Genomic DNA, 16,928 nt, shown 5'->3' with positions numbered 1-16,928 from the left:
GTATTCAGTGCACCCTTAGGGTCTTCCTTAACAGGAGCTGAAATACGTACAATAGTGATTAAGATATCTCTATTTGAACAAGAAATGTTCACACAGTGTCTAGAGCTAACTTTAACTTCGACATTTTTTCCTAGCTAACCTTGATCACACAATTAGCTAAGGTCAGCCACCACACGTGCATGCAGAGCGCGGGCTCCCGTTAACAGGAGGGGGATAGTATTGGACGGGAAACAGACTTCCACACAACACCGGTTCCTCCAGTCAGTCTTACTCCCACCACCATGACTCCTCAGCAGCAGGTTGCTCACCGCCAGCCGCGCCCCTCCATGATCACACAGAAAGTGCAGTTAACTATCAAACTCTTTATGCTGGAAAATGCCCGTAATACACTTGAACAGGAGCTTCTCAGCCTCACCAACAAGGTAATGCTAAGTTTCTATTCATAAAAAATGTAGCTAGCTAGCTCACAGTCCACATGGTCAAACCCTGCTAACGTTACCCCTAACTATCCTAATTATCATTTGGCTAGCTAATTTAATTTATTTGGATGCGATTGCACAATGTGAATGTTGAAAGTCGCATCTAATTGTTTTCAGACCTTCAGTTAATGCATGTTTTCGGTTTTGCTTAATATTGTTCACATTTGGAGAGGATAGCATCCATCTGAAAATGTGACTCCAACATTGACTTAGGCCTACTTCATTATCTGGCAACATCTCATAGTACAGCACGCACATTCTGAGTTTTAGTTTTTATTGATTTACTTGGTTAATAAAACTTGGTTAATAAAACAAAGACAGCATGCTGTTTCTCTCTTTTTTTTCTTTTTTTTTTAGTAATGTTTCTATTCTTAATTTGCTTATTTCTGATACTGTTCCAATCTCAAAATACAATCCTAAATCTTTTGTAGAATCTGTTTATCTGGAAATGCACATTCATATAAAATGTAAATGAGCATTGACACAATCATTTACTGTATGTAAATAATCTTCTTTAGCTCTTAGAAGTCTTTGAAATATGATTAATACTTTTTCCAAATAATTAATTACTTGTGTAGTCTGCAAGATATCAGCAAATAGTGAGTCATCACCGTTATTCAGAGCCCAAGCATCAAGATTCCTGGGAAACCACTCAATTTTGAATTTATTTGTTGTTTATTTTTCTTTCAACCCACCACACTATTTATACTCTGTCTTAATAAACAGAAGCATTTTTGCTGCTTTCATCAGCTTGTTTCACTTTTCCCTCAGGCTTATGAAGAAGTTCAAGGATTCTTGACTTCATCTTTTCCCATTAGTGCCTTCAGTCACCTTACAGAGGCTTTGGATTCAAAATGTCAAGCCATTGACAAGCTCTCGGCTTTTTTAAAAGACCTCACTGTTGGTAAGTCAAAATTAATCATACAACTTTAGCTAATATGACATATGACATATCCATGTGTATAACAACATTTCTTGATGTAATACAAATGTGATATCTACCACCTGCATTATTTGAGTATTTAGTGCGTGATTTAGGAAAAGATTTTCAGTGCACCTTCATTTCTTAAAAACACTATTTCTCTGCTTTTCTCATCTTTATAGAGCCGCAAGTTTGTGTCCAACCTACTGTTAAAAATGGAGTGAGAGCTAATCAACTTCAGCCTCTTGGAGACAAAGCAATCCGAATGACTGATGTTCTCAAGTTTGGGCCCATGTTGCAGAACTCGCTAATGACAAGCTCCATCGCCAAAGCAGTCCAGGTGCTTGGAGCCACACTGTCCCTCCAGCCATCAAACCATTTCCTCATCTCCCAGCCTGCAGTGGTCCAGCAGAATGACATATGCAGTGTCTCATCCAGCTACAACAGCACCGTTGCGACTACAAGCTCATCCTCTCACTTAAAGGCTGAAAAAAAAGAACATGCTGCTGTTGTTGTTGAGGAGAAACGCCCATCAGATGTTCTGATTCTTCCACCTACGGTGATTGAGAGTCCCAGCACTAACCCGGAGAGGCCACCAATACTACTACCTCCCATACAAGCTATACTCCCAGAGGTCGGTAACCCTAAACCAATGAAAATAACACCACTAATGAGCTGGGGATTTGAGGATGATGTCCATGTGCAACACCAAAAACAAACATCCTCTCAGCTGCTTCACTTCCTCAGAGAAAATGCTAAAAACATGGGTGCACTAGAGGTCACTGTCATGGAGTGGAGTAAAAATATGTGCACTTCAAGTTTGCCACATTCGCCTACCACCAAGACACAAAGCTACCAATTCAGACAAGTTGCGACGGATGATCTGATGAATGCGCTCGCTCCGAAAACGTTATGTGCAGACATTGAAAACCAAGCCCCAGTCTTCAGAGTAAAAAGAGTGGAATCAAGTGGCTCTCTGACCTTCACTTGTGTGATTGCAACAAAGACTGAATTGTGGGATATTGGGGACATCTTCACAGAGGTGAGACAGGGAGACTCTGAAGCTAACACCCTTGAAAATAAAGACCGCCTCAATACGGCTCAGGTGGAGGAGAACTGTACAAACGTCCAGAGGAAACCCCAAACTCTGCAGCACACACAACCGGAACATATGAGCCATTTAACTGATGCAGCAATACCAGCAATGAACAGCATTAACATTCCTGAGTTCCAGGTCCGCAGATTTGAAGAGACTGAAGTTGTGGTGTCTCATATTGTCAGCCCCAGCAGCTTCTACATCCAACAGTCAGACTCCGTCATGAAGCTGCAGGCCCTTGTCACAGAGTAAGTCGTTCAGCATGGATTGTAATCTCCTGTCTGCTTTTTCTCAGCTTTTCTTAACTCTCACAGATTCCCTGACCACATTAACAGAACTTATACAGCCACTTATCCTTTTTTTTGTTCATTACTGCTTTCTTTGTAGATTTTTTTTCTCCTTTTTAAAAAAAATAATCCATGTTTCTGGTTGTCATTATTTTTTTCTCATTTGTAGCAGCTGGAAAGCCAGTAGTTCATATGCAGAGCAGAACTGCATTCCAGACATTGGAACCAAAGTAATGGGTTGGTTCCCTAAGCAAGAACAATGGTGCAGGGCTCAGGTGACGAAGATATGTGGAGTAAGTGGAGGTGGGTCCAGTTTTGTGTCTTGCAGTGGTTTTACAAATGCATGCCTCTAGATGGTAGCAGTGTCACTTTGCTCGCCAATTGGGAATTCCTTTTGGCTTAACCTTGCCATGTTTTCTGTCTTCTGGGTGTCAGATTCTAATGGCACTGACGGTGCGGGGAGTCAGACATCCATCAAGGTGGAGGTGAAGAGACTGGACTACGGTGACACAGCCTGCCTGTCACTGTTGAACATCAAGGAGCTGACCCCAGAGCTGGCCGCCCTGCCACTTCAGGCTGTACACGTCTCACTTGCAAATGTGAGTGGTTACCTACTGCTTCAGCGTACCACATAAAGCTCTCAAAGATGAACACGTTAAGATTATCAGTGTCAGGCGTTCAGATTATCCCTCTCAGGATTTGCATACATGGAAATGGTTAATATACTGTGCTGTGCTGACAGTGTGGGCTAACAGTATTGCCGTTTGTCCACATGATTAGTCACAGCCTTATCTATTGGGGTAGTGATAAAGGAAATTAATTATCTCACTTCATGGTATTTCTTGTTTGTGTCCGCCCCCCCAGGTGACGCCTGTGAATGGGAGTGATTGGTCTGAGGAGGCAGTGGGCTGGTTCAAAGCAATGGTGCACAACAGAACACTCTATGCCAGACTTTACCCACAGGGGCCCAAAGTTACAGTCGAGCTGTTCTTGGAAAAGGGAAAGCTCGGAGCTATGAGGTACAAGTATATAACGGTTAATAGTAAGTTGTAAATTTAGAATTAAGAGAATTGGCAAAAGAGGAAAATGCTGAGAGCGTCAGTACGATTTATCGGCCGAGCCTAATATTATGCCAACAAGTGTGGCTTTGTTTGTTTTTCGCAACCATATAAACAATTTGTTGCATCTAGGTCAAAATGAAATGAAAAATTGCCTTGTAACCCTTTCAGATAGCATCCCTGTAAATAGTGTGCATCTATGTCACAATATATGAAAGAAAAAATGAAAAAAAATCAATGTATTTCTATTTTATATCAAAATCAATTCATACTTTTTTCCTGTAAAATAGAATTTATGTGCTTACTCAAGCCGGTACCAAACAATTTCAGTCAATAATATCATGCCTACCTGTCAATCAATCTGTGGTAGAGAGCTAAGATTCGTTAGAAAGCTAGGCAGTTAGGGCATTATGGGGGAGACGTAATATATATACAATATTAACAGTAAAGTGATGTTATTATCTTCATTTCAGGAGGGGTGCATCACTGTCTTTGAGACTGGCCCAAAACGGACACTCAAAACACAGCAAACTGAAGAATGTCGGCCTCATAAAATCAAGTAAGGAGAGATTTCAAATTGTTTACCCTAAATTGTGTATCTACAGTAGGTGGCAGCATAGCCTGTGTATGCTCACTGTGTATGCAGTACTCATTTTCACTCAAAACCTTTTTTTGTTTTGCTATTTTTCAGGAAGAGTTCAACTCAACATGAAGAAACGGGACTCTGAGTGGGAGAAGTACCTCATCTCGTGTTATAGTCAAAGTAGGCAGTAATTCTGACAGCGGGGAATATGTGTGTAATTAGTTGCTCTAACTGTGTATGGCCTGTCTGACAGCCAACCAATGTTGAATGTAAAATACAAATGGCAACTCTGCCATGAAGAAAATACTGAGACATTTAATGATTCTTAAATGAGAAAAAAATCCAGTTTAACTGACCATCTGTGGACAATTGTGCACACAGTGGACTCGTGGACAAACTGCTATGTTGGCACTTTGCAGTTCAAGGACAAATCAAGTTTATTTAAATAAAAAAATTGTAACATGATAAATATCGTATATGATGAAGGCATTGGCTGGATTAGTACACAGCTTGTGTATTTTTATCTTACATTGCAATTCATAAAGTCAAAGCCGTCTACTAAATGTGAGTGAAGCTGATTGTTCTCTAAACATCATTGGAAATCAATTTATTTTGGTCTTTTTTTTCTTAAGTCCTCTTTTTGGAGTCAAACAAATTACAACTGTTTTTGAAGCATTAGTAGAAAAGTGCTACTCTTTTAAACATTTTAGAGTAGACATAATATATGGGGACATGAATACCTAACTGTGGTGCATGTTTTATTTACACTGTCCCCTTTGTATAGTTTTGTGTTTTTCATAAAGATGTGGCTGGCAATTTCAGCCACCAGACTATTTCAGTTAGGTTACTTACCCTCCTTTAAGGATACTTGATTTTTCTGTGTGCTACATACTACAGTTCTGTTTTATTTTGTTATTTATGCATCACTGTCTTTTCATAATAATCATTATTGGTGCCATATTGCCTTGGTTAATATTGAGTTATTGTACAATGGCAGATCTATTATTTTGAATGTACACTGTATATATTTCTGCTTATTCAAATTAAAATTGTTATCTAAAACTCCTATGCTCTCCGTCCCTGTATTGTAGAGTAATGTATCAGCTATAGAGGGAATATAAATGAGGTTTAGTTCATTCAAAGAATTACCAGGCCACCCAAGCCCTCCCACTACATTTGTCATAAGTGACGCAGAAATGATGATGGCGCAGTGAACTGCTGTAGATCATCTGATAGTACATGACAAATGACCGCTTTGTGTTTCTTGCATTCACTTTGTTGCTACTGTAAATTATTGTTTCTACTGTTATAGGGAGGAGTTTGGCCAGAACAAAATGTGCAATCCTAGTTTCCATGTAGTTTGCTCACATATTGTACCTTGGCTCATTCATAACTCCCCGCAGAGACACAACTGTGAGTTAAGCCTTAACCTAAATTATATATATATATTTATATATATATATATATATATATATATATATATATATGTGTGTGTGTGTGTGTGTGTATGTATATATATATATATATATATATAATGATAGAGAGGGAGAGTATATCGAGTAAATATGTGAAGTTCCTTCAAAAGGATAATGTCGAAACAACAAATGCAAATTGGTCTAAAGTAGCTGGCCAAAATAAATATATATAATGTAAACATATTTAATATTATTATACCTGTATGTATTACATTGTCACACAAGTCTAGAAATGAATACTGAGGGAAAAAAGGAAAATAATAAATGGCTAAATAAACATCTTTAGATTAGATTAGAATATACTTTATTGATTCCCACAATGGGGAAATTCACTTGTCACAGCAGCAAAACAAGCTGAAAATGATTAGTAGCAATTTGAATGAACAATGAAAAATATAAATGCAGATCAAGATTATATAAATTTACTTTTAGTATCATTCAATTACTGACCATTTAAATTAAAAATAAAATATCTACACACAATTTCTACATCACCCCATGCATTATGTTCTCTAAAAGTGGATATCTGAAAACACACTGATACTAATGCATCTGTGATAAGCCAAGATTGATAAATCAATATAACAATAATTTTAATTACATGTTCATAATTGCAATATATTTGCTTTATTTACAGTATTGCAGCATTTACATCTGTTACATGGTTTTGTTTCAAAAACCACTTTGAACAAACGAGAGGACTCCATTAAATTGTGTACAAACAATGTTTTCCTTAAGACTGGCTTTCATTTTCTACTGCATTAGTGTTTTGCATTTAGCTGAACAGCTCATGTATTTTCTGGATGAATCTGCAAACCTGTTAGTGACTGTGTGCTCTGGATGACAGTGCCTCAGGTCAAAAGCTTCCTTCACTTCCCTGCCCTGCCAAGCACAATAAATAATGTGGCAGGCTGAGGCCTTTTGTGTCCACACAGATTCCTTCTTTTGCTCGGGGTAGGCGGAAATCGAGGCGTTTGATCTGAATTCTAAAGAGTCTTGTTGCGGCCCAATAAAGGGTGCCATTGTATGTAAATAGTTTATATAAGAGCATATGACTGCTACGGTGCAGGGCACTGGCTAGTGGCGGAGGAATGATTAGCATTTTCCAAACGCATGGTGTTCTCAGTCCAGCCTTCTGGCTTGCTAAAAAACACAATATTTTAATTCATTTCTACTTTGTACACATTTTTGTGTACCACCACAGCTGAAGGTAAAATGTTCTATCATTTGATTCTGTTTTATACTAACATTCAGTGTGCAGTAAGGTCAGATTTTATGTGGCTGACAAAATCAAATACTAGTCATGCTGTTGAAATGGTCCTTATTCTTTGAAGTGTGTTTTTTTAATAAATCAGCTTTTAAAATGTGATAGTTTCAAGTTTTTATTAGGTAAATCTGGTGAAGACCGGAGGCTTTCTGACAAACAATAGAGGTCTTGTCTTAAAGAAAACTCATAATGAGATGGATGTCTTGCTGATTCCTTCAAGAAATATGCTGGCAGTCTGTCAGTCTGTCTGCAACTGGGCTGTAGGTCAGTTTGGGAGTAGAGTATTAATACAGGGTGAGCCAATCACGTGGCTCAGCAAATGTTTCGCAATTGGCTTCGTCCTGTTGCGTCTTCTGACGGCGCGCGGTGTTAGGCCATCACCCCTGCTTTTATACGGCCAACTTGCTATTTGGCAATTCTTTTCTGCTGTTCCTCACTGCCAGCTTGATGCTCAGGCCGCACCTCAAGATGGTCATCTTTGGACTCGGCGCTGCTTACGCCGCTTTCACTGCTGGCTGAGCCTGGTAAACCTCTAAAAACTGTTGGACTTTTACTAGGGTGACAGCATTAACGTATTTAAACTGAAATCTGTAGGTACAAAAGGCTAAATTGTGCATGGTTTTTAAAATAAAATAAAAATAAAATTTATTTTTTTCTGAGACATTTTGATAAGATATCTTTTGTATGTTATGTATTAATAATGTGGTTACAGTTGACCTTGAGCTAATATATAGCTTAGCCTTTTCCATGTCCCCTTGACTGAAAAACCTCTATTTTTTTGCAGTCCTGGAGTCGAAAATGAACTGGGGGACCTTTTATGCCGTGATCAGCGGCGTAAACAGGCACTCTACCGGCATTGGACGCGTTTGGCTCTCCGTTATCTTCATCTTCCGTATCCTGGTCCTGGTGGTTGCCGCTGAGAGCGTTTGGGGAGATGAGAAGTCTGGCTTCACCTGCAACACCCAGCAGCCCGGCTGCAACAGTGTCTGTTACGACCAGTTCTTCCCCATATCGCACATCCGCCTGTGGGCGCTCCAGCTCATCCTGGTCTCCACCCCCGCCCTGCTGGTGGCCATGCATGTGGCCCACCGACGCCACATCGACAAGAAGATCCTAAAGAGGTCGGGCCGCGGCAGCCCCAAGGAGCTGGAACACATCAAGAACCAGAAGTTCCAGATCACCGGAGCTCTGTGGTGGACATACATGATCAGTATCATCTTCAGAATCGTCTTCGAGGTGGCTTTTCTCTACATCTTCTACTTGATCTATCCTGACTTTAAGATGGTGCGTTTGGTGAAGTGTGACTCCTACCCATGCCCCAATACAGTGGACTGTTTTGTCTCCAGACCGACAGAAAAGACCATATTCACTGTGTTCATGCTGGCAGTATCTGGGGTGTGTGTGCTGCTTAACCTTGCCGAGGTGATATATCTCATAAGCAGGGCCTGTAAACGATGCTTAAGAGGCTCTGATGAAGAGTCCAAAGTGGCTTGGATTAGTCAAAGATTGTCTTCTTACAGGCAAAATGAAATCAATCAGCTGATAGCAGATCATTCTCTCAAGTCAAAGTTCACTGTGACCAAAAAGAGCCCGACTGAGAAGGGTGAAAGGTGTTCTGCTTTCTGAGACTCTGCCTCTCCTGTTCCCTTTAAACTGACCAGTAATCACACATCACCCTGGAGCATGTTGCTCTGCATTAATGTCACATATTTTGTATATCTGATCATTGTCAGCATACACATTAAGGCCATTTATTTATGTATCATTCAGTCAATCGCTTACTGATTCATCTGTTATTGGTTTTACTGACACAAAGGTTAGTTGCTGTTGGAACTATTTGGAGCCAGAAGTGAAGGTTCAAGGACCATACTGGTGTTTTTGCTGGTTTTAGCTCATTTATTACCAATTGGGCAAAGCTGATGGCCATATCAACAACATGTCAAAACTCAAATTTATTTGTTACATTTTTGTGGTTTCATTTGAATCCAGAGTGAGAACCAACTTGCCAAGACACAAAATATATCGAGCTCAAGAGACCATGCTATTGTCATTGTTGCTTGACAACTCAGATGAAATTACAAATTTGCTTGAAAACCCTGGCAGTTTGCTCAGTTTCTGCCACAAAGTTGTATTGACAAGCTGTCATGTATGAAAAACATGTCCGTCAAGCAGACATTGATTGGAAAAGGATAGCATGATTTCACAACATTAATGTTTCAGTTTGGGAAACAACTCAATTTTGGCACGTACGTTTCTCACCAGGGCATTATTGCAACAAATTCAGCCACATCACGCATCAATAACGTAGCTTTAACACAAAAAAAGGATGGTTCATCTATTTAAGAAAGTTGCAAGAAGTATTAACAAATCAAATCGGCTATATCGTATATTATAAGGGCAAAATACGCTAAAAATTACCTTTAAAAAAAGGGGAATTCTCCGTAGTGATATACATGATGACTGTTGATTCGGCCAAAGTGTGCAAAAACACCGGTATGGTCCTTTAAAGGTGCAAAGATGACAGTAGAGATAAAATGCTGGATAGAAAGTTAACTTTTTATTTACATCAAACATGTTAATTTGTGCCATATGTCATTCCAGTCTGAGTCAAAGCTAGGTAATGGAAAAGAAAAAGGGCATTCATGTGAGTAAATGCCATTAAATGTCAGTAACAGCCCTTTAGGCCAGCAGCGGTATGCTTAGATTTTATTAGACAGTTTTAGTCATTTGACTTTGCTAAACGTTGTGCAGACAGCTGTGACTATTATGTAACTTAGCATACTGCTGTTGAAATATTACAACAGTTGGTGCTAGAAAACCAAAGAAAGTACTGTCATTGGATATTATCTTTAAGCAAAAAATTTAATAAAATTACATTTAAAAAAATCCACAAATATATCTTTAAGACTGACCTATTAATATATGTTATCTTGACAGAGTAGTCAGAATGGTGCATAGAACAGTTTATTTCAATAAACCTTGTGATACATATTCCAGTACTGTACATATTTCTTTGTATATCTTTGTATTCAATTGTAAATACTACACACTTACATCATTGTAGCTCCTGTTTGAGATAATCTTTTTTTGTTGTTTATTTCAAAAAAAAATGTTTGAGATTGACCTACATTTTAATTTCGACAATTGCAAAGTTGCTTAATATAATTCTAACATTACCCTGTATAATATATTGAAGTATCTCTCTGTTTCTGAAAATGTAATGTCCCATACGCTGGTATCTGTTTATACAACTGTTCTGTTATAAAGTTATACACATTGTAGTGCATACAAAAGCCCATTCATGTCTGCTTGTACATATATGAGTTTACACCCAGGTAAACAATCCAGATAATATATAATATGGGTTGAAACGATATGTGTACATTATGTAATATAAAGAAATAAACTGTCTGATAATTTGAAGTTATTTGGAGTTATTTACAAAACTTTTCAAAAACTCAAATGACACTAAGTTCATTTTGATAATCATCTCATTACTGATACGATGAAAGAAAACTATTTCTTTCCCGTCACTTGTAACTTGAGGATGCAAATGGCTACTCATCTCCCAATCATGCCCCCCATGATAGGAGAGACCCTCGTGCTATAATTAGACCACTTATGGCCAGACAGACTTAGCGGACACCATGATTGGCCAGCTGCCCTGTCACTCACTGTAACAGGCGAGTAGAGAGGCTTTCATAGTTTACATTAGAGAGTGTACTCTGTGCCAAATTTAACCCGCAGGGGAGGGAGGGCAGGCTGGACATGGTTTGGGAGTGTGTCCAAGAGGTTATGTGTGTGTGTGTTGTGGTCAGTGGAAGACCCCGAGGCCTGGATCCTGATTCATGTATTTGAAAGCAGAAGACTGAGTCGGTGGGTTTGTTGGTGTGGAACAGAAGCTGTGGACAGCAGAAGTCCACTTTTCCTGTCCATTCAAGGGCATTGCTGGGGGCCTGGAGTTCAGCTTTGCTCTGAGGCCTTTCAGCAAAGCAGGCGGCCTCATGGACCCTCGGAGACGTGTCCGGCTTCACCGCAGGAGATGCATAAGCTGACAAGGTGGGTTTAGCCAGTAAATTTGACTTTTTTTGTGATTGTTTGTGCAGTACTAAACCTTTGTGGGTTGAAATTCATTCCGGAGTTAAAGTTTAGACAACTTACTTAGGGTACATGTTGTTTGTTTACATACTATTTTATGTGGTAATGCAGTGCTAGAAGCTTTCTTTTTCTAATAATGTTCATGTTATCTTTTGTCATGGGGGGCTTAGGAGCTGAATATTGAAAGTTTGTTTGAAATTACAACCCAGTCTGGAGTTGCTAAAACATTAGATAGATTTAGATGTAGTGGCTCACAAAAAATAATTTCACCTGCCACATTTCAGCAGTAATCAGAATTCACTCTCCCTCACAGTGACATACCATGGATGTGCTGTCCTTTCACTGTACAGTCCATCCATCACAGAAAATATATTTATAACATAATGTGTTAAAGGAGCTGACAGTACCGACATTACTCAACTGTTTCTAATTCGCACTTCCACCATGTCTCTCTGGTGTTTGATTTCACCTTGTGTGTGGATCATGTTGCTGTGGCTTGGACCATGAAGTCCGGGAGCCACAGAATCATGACTGGAACCTGTCTTCCCCCCTGTCCACACTTGCCAAATATATACCCTCCTAAAGTAAATATAATCCTGTCTGCGTCCACGTGGAAAGGGCCACTACCTGCTCAGCAGAAGAGTCCTCCAGATGTACACTCAGTTACAGCCTGGCTCCCTTGAGACTCATTTGGTCTGCTGAACTTTATCAGACGTTTAGAGAATTTGTAGTCACCAGGAGAACTGAAGCTTGCTTTTACTTTGGGTTAGTTTGATTTTATGAGTCATAAAATCAAACTGAGGAGCTATTTTTGACTGTTTTTGTACCTCCAGTCCCAGATCTGAGCTCACGCAGCCATGGGGGACTGGAACCTGCTGGGAAAGCTTCTAGAAAAAGCCCAGGAGCACTCGACTGTGGTTGGGAAGGTGTGGCTCACCGTCCTGTTCATCTTCCGCATCCTGATCCTGAGTGCTGCCACGGAGAAGGTGTGGGGCGACGAGCAGTCGGGCTTCATCTGCGACACCAAACAGCCTGGTTGCGAGAACGTCTGCTATGACATCACTTTCCCCATCTCCCACGTCCGCTTCTGGGTGCTGCAGATCATCTTTGTGTCCACGCCTACGTTGATCTACCTGGGACACATCCTCCACCTGGTGCGGATGGAGGACAAGCGGAGAGAGAAGGAGAAGACCAGGGAACATACAGTTCAATCAGACAAGCAGGCCCTTATTATGAGCGCTAAGCTCAAGAAGGCTCTGGTGAGGGATGACAAGGGCAGAGTGCACCTGCAGGGGGAGCTGTTGCGCACATATGTCTTTAATGTGATCTTTAAGACCCTGTTTGAGGTGGGCTTCATTGTGGCTCAATACCTTTTGTACGGCTTTGAGCTGAGGCCCATGTACACATGTGACAGGCCACCCTGCCCCAATGTGGTAAACTGCTACATATCCCGTCCCACAGAGAAAACAATCTTTATCATCTTCATGCTGGGAGTGGCCAGCGTGTCTCTGTTCCTCAACCTCATAGAGCTCTACCACCTGGGCTTCACTAAGTGTCGCCAGGGCATCACCTTCAGGAGAGGTGAACGGTCCTGTGAGGCCGCAGAGGTTGCGGTGCCATATGCGCCGGGTTACGACGACTACTTCCACCAAGTCCAGCCACCCTACCCGCCCGCACCCAGCTACAACCTCTCCCCTCTGTCTGACGGCACAGACTCTTCCTGCCACCCTTACCACAGCAAGGCGGCGTACAAACAGAATAAAGACAACTTGGCGGTGGAAAGGAGCAGCAGCATGCCAGAGGAATGTGACCTGAAAGGAAAGAAGGGAGCAGGATCAGCCCCTGGGTCACCTACGCAGGCCAGGCCCGGCCGCAGTGCCAAACACAGCAACAACAAGACTAGAATAGACGATCTGCAGATATGAGGAGGTTAATGTTTCTCTGAGGGTGTCTTAAATTGCTGGGAGGGGATCGAATGTTGTTCGGAAGCATTCACACATGCTGAACTGACTGCCCTCTTCGAGATGGCACAGGTTTGACTCATTCCAGCTCAGACAGGAGTGACATTTTTAGGGCACATGGAGAAGCTGTGCAGTAATGTGCAGAGACTGAGGTCAATAATCACATTTCTGATTCATTTTCTTCGAGCGACTTCTCCACTGAGAAGTGTCCCATAGCTGAGTTTTCTTTAAAAAGAAAATTGGATTTCAAATTAGACTGTAGAATAAATGCACTGATTTGACTTTTTCAGTCCCAATATTGATACTTGGGCTTTTGTAATCGGCCGATACAAAGAACCACTCTGATACCAGTGTTTAATTAATAAGCTGAATGCCTCACTATGTGGAAGTGGCTGGGATCATTGTTTTATGTGTGACTGACTTAAACATTACAAATAGATACATACTGTAGATATACACTTTGGGTTTATTATTTAATTCATTATAATTAAGTTCCACCATCAACTTGGTGAATAACCAAAATTATAAACAAATAATATAATTCAAAAGGCATACACAAATAAATAAATAAATAATCCATATTGTGAGTGTATAGTATTATAGTGTATAGTACATAGAATTGATTTGAATAGATCAGACACATTGTCATGATACCTGGTGTTGGTGGATCCCTAAACTGTAGGATCAATGAAACACCATTTGTGATAATAATTTTCAGTCAATGTTGTGAATGTTTTTTTATTGATTTGTGTTTGATATGAATCTCTCCACTGCTCACTGTTATCACTGAGAGCCTAACAAAATCAACAAAAAAATACAGCCTGCTCAGGTTTTACATGAATGTGAATAAACCCCAAAAAATGAACCTCTGCATATAAAGGTGCCAGATCTTTGGGAACAGAATCCAGGGCAGGAACATGTTCAGCACTGGCTTGACCTCATTTGAAGAAATCAGATAGGGCGAATAGTTAAATTTAACTTTCTTTATGTGTTTTGAGGTCACCATTTAGCATAGTTCACTTGCTTCGACTTGAACTAAAGAGTTGTGCAATACCTGACAACACATTGGACACTGGATATACTCGACATAATTCCAGGACGCGCCTCAAAAGAAATTGCACTGGTCTCAGGAGTTCCCACATTTGTACTGCCTCTTTTTATTGCGACAGCCAACAAGTACATAATTATAAGCACATTGTTTTGTTTGTCTGTGTTTATATCTATGTTTGTGCCATTTGATTTTCTGTAAAGCATTTGCAGTTCCAACCATATTTGTTAAATTCCTTGAAATAAATCTGTCTTAAATTTGCAAAGTTAGCAGTGATCTCTAGTCATTATGATTTGAGTCTTTATCAGGAAAAGGGGAGTCAAGTCAAAATCAAGATCAACTCAAGAGTTGGGAAAAAAAATGGTTATGTTTAGTTTCTATACACAGTAGCTCTGAATAAAGTACATGGTAGCTCAGACCGAATCCCTGAAATGAGAATCTACCAGGTGTAGCTTGAGTCATCACCCACAAACATTTCAACCTGTTCGAAACTGACGTGCTCGAGCGGGAATAAACATGTCATGTGTAAAGTCTTTGCTGTCTGCAAATCCCGCTCATGCACATCTTACACTGCTGGGAAGCACAGCTCTCTGGCACCTCTGGTATGGAAACCTTGAAATTAATGACATAGCATGTTGATGACGAGGAAGCTGTCTCATAACTTTGGACTGCTATATTTGTAATTTTCTGTCAATGCTTGACATGTCAGGACAATAACAAATAGCTTTACTTAACTTGTATTAAAAACTAAACATTGAAAAAAAATATTTCAATGTGTTGAAATATGATTGAATGTAGTCTGGGCATACTGTTCTGTACTTTAGTGTGTTGTGGTGCCAGAAACAATGTTTTTCAGGACTCCCACAGTCAGTTGTGTTATTTGTAACGTATGACTCCATAAACCAGGACAGACTCTGATTCTTAAAAAACGTCACATTTAACATATGAGAATAAAACAGGAGGTTATTTTAACACATACATCATCTTAAGATGTAATAAAGTGATCAGCTTTGAGAAGGTTATAAGTGTTTATGAAATGCTGACAGATGAATAGATATGAGTTATGAGTATAGATGAATATCCAGCACTTTGAAATAAAATCCTTTTAGTGTCAGGCCAACATTTCAAATTGTAGTTGCATCAGAGGATTGTAATCTAAAGGTTTCTATTGTGACCGAATCACGCAATAAAAATCTGTGATTTGTTAACATTAGATGACACAGAGTAGGGTTTTTTGGATTAAACTGCCATGCCTTTGATCAATGGGGGTTTTGCATTTTGTAGCTCAAGTGAAATTAATAGCACCTCTGACACTCTTGACTGTACAAGAATGGTGATCTCAATGCAGACGGACTGTTCAAAAAGGACTTGCGTGGGGGGAGAGTTTGAACATTATGTTTTTTAAAAGGTTAGGCCCTTCAGTGTTATCATTATTTTCTTTGGATCCTCCCCTTGGCTAAGAGAAATGTTTCTATAATCACCCCCACAGTATAAAGTCATACAATTGGAATGTGAAATTAATTTTTGCCATTAATACAATTATTTCAAATTCTCCAATCAAAGATGAGGGGCTGAGATAGCTGTCAAGTTTTCTTTCAGTTAAATAAAAAACTCTAATTCTTGTGGCAAATAATCTTATTTAGAAGGGGGGGAGTACCTACAAAGTTGAATGCAGGAAAACACCTAAGACACAATGAAAACTCTATAACAAATATATATTTATTTGCAGAGTGTTTTTAATTGTAGCTATTTTGATAGAAACCTTATCACTTTCAAAGAGGTCACTTTTTATTCTTGCAGATCCTAATAAAACCTGAACTTTTATATCTTGTGTTTTTTTAATCTTCATATTCTGTAAAAATAAAAAAATAAATAAAATGACATGTTTGGGATAAATACTTAATAATGTTTCTCCGGTGCTGAAGCCACAAACTATCCTCTCTAAGGCACCTGAGCAGAGTTTCATGGGAAATAACAGACTTAAACAATAAAAGCGCTGCCTTGGTTATGTGTAATGGTGGATATAATTTTATGTGTCCAGATGACTTATTCTATCACTTTATTCTGTTCTTTTTTATTCCCTGTGGTGCAATGGTTTATATTATTTTCCAGCAGCTGTACCACAGTACTCTACTGCCCTCTCCCTTTACTTTTACTGAAACACTGACATGCTGCTCATGTGAGGGTTGTCTGCTGGGAACGCCATCTGCTGGGCAAAGGGAATTCAAATCACAGAGACACCTTACCTTTTGTGAGGCAGACCATAATTTATACCTATATACCATAAATAATGAATGTTTAGTATGATGTATATTTCTGTTTGGTCAATGAGGACACATATGGACACAAAGAGTCTGCACTGAATGTGGTTTGAATCTTAGGATGAGCTAGGCCCACAGACTAAAATCATCAAGGAGTGTTGTTGTGATTGAATCCCTGAGTCAAGTAAGTGTCCAGCGCTCTGGTCTGTTTTTCATCACACTCACACTATACACCCATCCTGCTAATGTGTGATAAATGACAAAGAGCCAGAAGCGAAGCGTGCCCTTGCACCAACTTTGTGTCGCCGCAAGGGTAAGGCTTATGAAATATCTGCCAAAAGGAAAACGAGGCTTCTGATGTTTGCTGACTTAATCAGTCTGATTGCTTGCAGG

The 16,928-nt window shown here is 39.7% G+C and overlaps 1 protein-coding gene and 1 pseudogene across 1 annotated transcript; both read left to right on the top strand.

The window, feature by feature from the left end:
• The first annotated feature begins 255 nt into the window (after nucleotides 1-255).
• On the top strand, nucleotides 256-10,526 carry LOC131981515 (uncharacterized; annotated as a pseudogene).
• A 1,596-nt stretch (nucleotides 10,527-12,122) lies between these two features.
• Nucleotides 12,123-13,190, top strand: LOC131981510 (gap junction alpha-3 protein-like). The gene has a single exon (XM_059345826.1). It carries the CDS (start codon nucleotides 12,123-12,125, stop codon nucleotides 13,188-13,190), a length of 1,068 nt encoding a protein of 355 aa, XP_059201809.1.
• The last annotated feature ends 3,738 nt before the right edge of the window (nucleotides 13,191-16,928 follow it).

This window comes from Centropristis striata, chromosome 12, assembly GCF_030273125.1.
Source record: "Centropristis striata isolate RG_2023a ecotype Rhode Island chromosome 12, C.striata_1.0, whole genome shotgun sequence".
Lineage (NCBI taxonomy): Eukaryota > Metazoa > Chordata > Actinopteri > Perciformes > Serranidae > Centropristis > Centropristis striata.
Note: the sequence above shows the minus strand (reverse complement) of the source record. Positions and strands in the feature narration are given on the sequence as shown.

Excerpts from the sequence above, each read along its gene's own strand:
- LOC131981510 (XM_059345826.1), top strand. The coding sequence starts at position 12,123 with ATGGGGGACTGGAACCTGCTGGGAAAGCTTCTAGAAAAAGCCCAGGAG.